Source organism: Primulina eburnea, chromosome 8, assembly GCF_022965805.1.
Source record: "Primulina eburnea isolate SZY01 chromosome 8, ASM2296580v1, whole genome shotgun sequence".
Taxonomy (NCBI): Eukaryota; Viridiplantae; Streptophyta; class Magnoliopsida; order Lamiales; family Gesneriaceae; genus Primulina; species Primulina eburnea.
Genome location: NC_133108.1, coordinates 1,196,114 through 1,199,266, shown reverse-complemented (window position 1 = coordinate 1,199,266; position 3,153 = coordinate 1,196,114). Strand labels below are relative to the sequence as shown.

The window sequence follows — 3,153 nt, the reverse complement described above, 5'->3', positions numbered from 1 at the left end:
CCTACCACTCCGTGGCCTTTTATTTCGCGATTAATTATTATTATTATGAGCCAATTTACCAAAGGGAAAACCAAGGACCACCATCCCCCTCGCAACCGCCTCGTTTTTTTGTGACCGATATCATATAGTTCATCTACCAGACTACCACCAAAGTCCTAATTTTGGAAAGAGGTCTCGGGTAAAAACATCAACATGCAAATATTCACGCATGCATTATTTAATCATGTAAAATAACAAAACAAAGCAATGATGAAGTTATATGGAAAAAAAACATTTAACAGTAACATGCATTGAGTGCGTTTTTGTACTTGAACATGCATGCATCAAAGTGGGGGATTAAAGAAATTAAGATTGAAAAAAGTTGAGAAAACGCGCCCACACTCGCATCACAAAGGCACATGGAGCCAGTTCATCTTTCCCAATCTTCACCACATGTCCGTAATTTACACGGCAAACTCTATTCTTCACTCACTCACTCGATCTCTCTTCTTTTTTGTTCCTGGTGTGAAACCCAAGCTTTTAATATACTCTTACTTGTTTATATATATGAAACATATTATGGCTTTGTTCCTAAATATCTCTTTTCCTCTCCTCAATCAATCTTGCATCCAATTGCTTTGGTTGGGCCCCTAGCTTTTCAGTGGGTGATGATGGAGCGTATACGGTATATCCATTATGAAATGTTTGGAAACTACAGTTTGAAGTAATATTCAACAAGAACATATAAGAACATATTTATTAGGCAAGAACAAGATTTGCTCGCTCCTGGCTACTTAGGGGGGGCCGGCTTCAACCTTTCAAATCAACGTTAAACAAATTATTGTCAGATTACCTTTTATAAGCACAAAACTCTTAGAACAATAACGATTTTAACACGTTATTAGAGTTAGAACGTAGCATATCTTGTTAACACCTAATCAGTATGTGTATGAATTTAAGATTTAAACTATTCTCAGATCATATATCTGTCGTAAGCTTGAATTTTATAAAAATATGGCTTGTAATAAGTAATAACCCACTACCCACTTAGAATCAGAATTGGTAAAATTTTGAAAAGGGAAGAAGTAAAATTAATGGCAGAAAGATATCATGCCAAAGAGGGGAAATGGAAACTGAGGTATATAAATGGTTGCACAAAGGATCAGAGAATTTCAGTGAAGAAAAATGGGTGAAGATAGAATAAAGAGAATATACAAACCCAAAAGAAAATAAAACAAAAAAGGAATTGAATTTGTTTATTTCTGAAAGACAAGTTTCTTGTCATAGAATTTAGATATATATATATATATATATATATATATATATATATATATAATATATATCTATATTTACCACACTGTGGACAAGACACACATCTTCTTCTTACGGTTGTGCTTCTTGCAGAATATATATATATATATACGCAGATGCAGAAGTTTGGAATCATAGATTACAGAACATCAGCTAAAAAGAGAAACCTGGAGAGGAAACTCAAAACCCTCTAATGCTTATGCTTAATTAGATTAGTGGAAACAATACTAACACTGATATTTGATGTTCTATTGACTCATTATCAGCTTGGAGGACGAAATTATTTGCCAGCTAGCCTTCTTCACGAAAATGCTGCCATTATGTATCTTCTTCATGATGGCTTACTTTGGTTGAATGTCAACCCACTCGTACCTCCCCTCTAGTGGCTCATCCTTAGCTATGTCAAAGTTATACCTGCAATGTTACATGTAAATCGAAGTTTATTTCTGAACTGGTATTGTGTGTGTTTATAATGTCTGAAAGGGAGGGTTTGTGTTCACTTGTCAATGAATTTTTTCTGCTGATTTTTTTCAGCGGCCGCGAAAAATTCTTCGAGTTCATCTTCGGATGGCATCTTTTCGGCTGTGAAAGGCCGGCGAAAATTTGATTCGAGCGGTCTCGCCGTCGACTCCAGTTCGCCAGACTCAGCTTGAACCTCGATTAATGGAGAAGTTTCTCTCCTGAAAGCGACTACAGTACTTTAGCAGTATTATTGTGAAGAAGTTGATTAGCACTAGCATTAATCATTGCATGGGAGTGAGTGAGGGAGAGAAAAGAGTACAGTGCGCGTTCGTGCGTGCGTGGGGAATTTCGAAAGGAAGAAAATTAAATATTGAAGAGCAGCCATTCAGGATTAATTCCTTTGTCGGGAAATTTGAAATTTGAATTGAATGTAGATCAAAAGTATAACAATAATTGTGGTTCAATATATAGTTTAATACTTGACCTCTCTCTAACTCCGCAATCCAACGAATCGCCAGTCCCTTCATCAATATCCTCCTTCTGAATCTGGGGAGAAGGAATTCAAATTTCAAAACGTACTCATTAATTTCGAAGAACAATTAAAGCTCATAACACAATATTCTCTTCCAGATCAAAATAAAATTCTTCCGGGATATTCTATACGTACACCTCCAGATCTAACAAAGTCGAACTCACCTTCTCCAGTTCACCAGATCCATGACTCGAGCAAACTGCAGATATGACAACATTATCCGAACTAATAACGCATTCGCATGTTGAATATTCACAATCCACCGACGAGTCTGAATTCACCGGTGTCATGACGGCTAACCGTCGCGCTTTCAGCTGAAATAATGGTGCAGGAATAGTCTCTCGCAAACCAAGTTTTCTCTTCTTCCCCGACGCCGCGGCATTTTCCATGACCGGAACTTCTCTTAATCCCTCATTCAATATCCAGCACGTAACATTTATTATGATTTCGAATGAATCAAACCGGTGATTGCAATAATTAAACACAAACAGTACGAGAATATTTTGCGGGCAGAGATCTCAGCTTTTTGCTGCGCTTTCTTTTCTGTGCCACAAAGCTTTTATACGGAGAGAATGTGGGAAGTGAAAAGAGAGATAATGCGGGGAGAGATATGGTTATGGCCGGAGAACGGTTCAGATTGAGCTTGCTCCCACCCCGTTTTAATCGCGGTTGAAATTTTGTTCCACTTGATGTATAATAAAACATGTTATTTTTATTAAATTTGCCTCTAATTACTGCGAAAAAAAATTCCCTAAAAACTACTAATAAAATTCTTTAGATTGAAATAAGAATTTAAAATTTTGGTAAATTTTCAAATTCATATTCATTGTCCATATTTTTAGATTTCTTTTCAATATAAGTGTACATTA

At 36.3% G+C, this 3,153-nt stretch overlaps 1 protein-coding gene across 1 annotated transcript; it reads right to left on the bottom strand.

Annotated features, from left to right (window-relative positions):
- Nucleotides 1-1,341: 1,341 nt before the first annotated feature.
- LOC140838226 (cyclin-dependent kinase inhibitor 1-like) lies at nucleotides 1,342-2,941 on the bottom strand. The gene is made up of 4 exons (XM_073204380.1): nucleotides 2,449-2,941; nucleotides 2,237-2,298; nucleotides 1,791-1,970; nucleotides 1,342-1,704 (listed from the first exon to the last, which is right to left on the bottom strand). The coding sequence occupies exons 1-4, from the start codon at nucleotides 2,671-2,673 to the stop codon at nucleotides 1,632-1,634; spliced, it is 540 nt and encodes a 179-aa protein (XP_073060481.1). The 5' UTR covers nucleotides 2,674-2,941; the 3' UTR covers nucleotides 1,342-1,631.
- Between the last annotated feature and the right edge of the window lie 212 nt (nucleotides 2,942-3,153).

Bases quoted from the DNA above. Each gene is read 5' to 3' on its own strand.
- LOC140838226 (XM_073204380.1), bottom strand. From the start codon at position 2,673: ATGGAAAATGCCGCGGCGTCGGGGAAGAAGAGAAAACTTGGTTTGCGA. The intron at 2,299-2,448 runs GTGAGTTCGACT...CCTTCTCCCCAG, and splicing joins GATCTGGTGAACTGGAGAAG to ATTCAGAAGGAGGATATTGA. The intron at 1,971-2,236 runs GTCAAGTATTAA...AGTCGCTTTCAG, and splicing joins GATTGCGGAGTTAGAGAGAG to GAGAGAAACTTCTCCATTAA.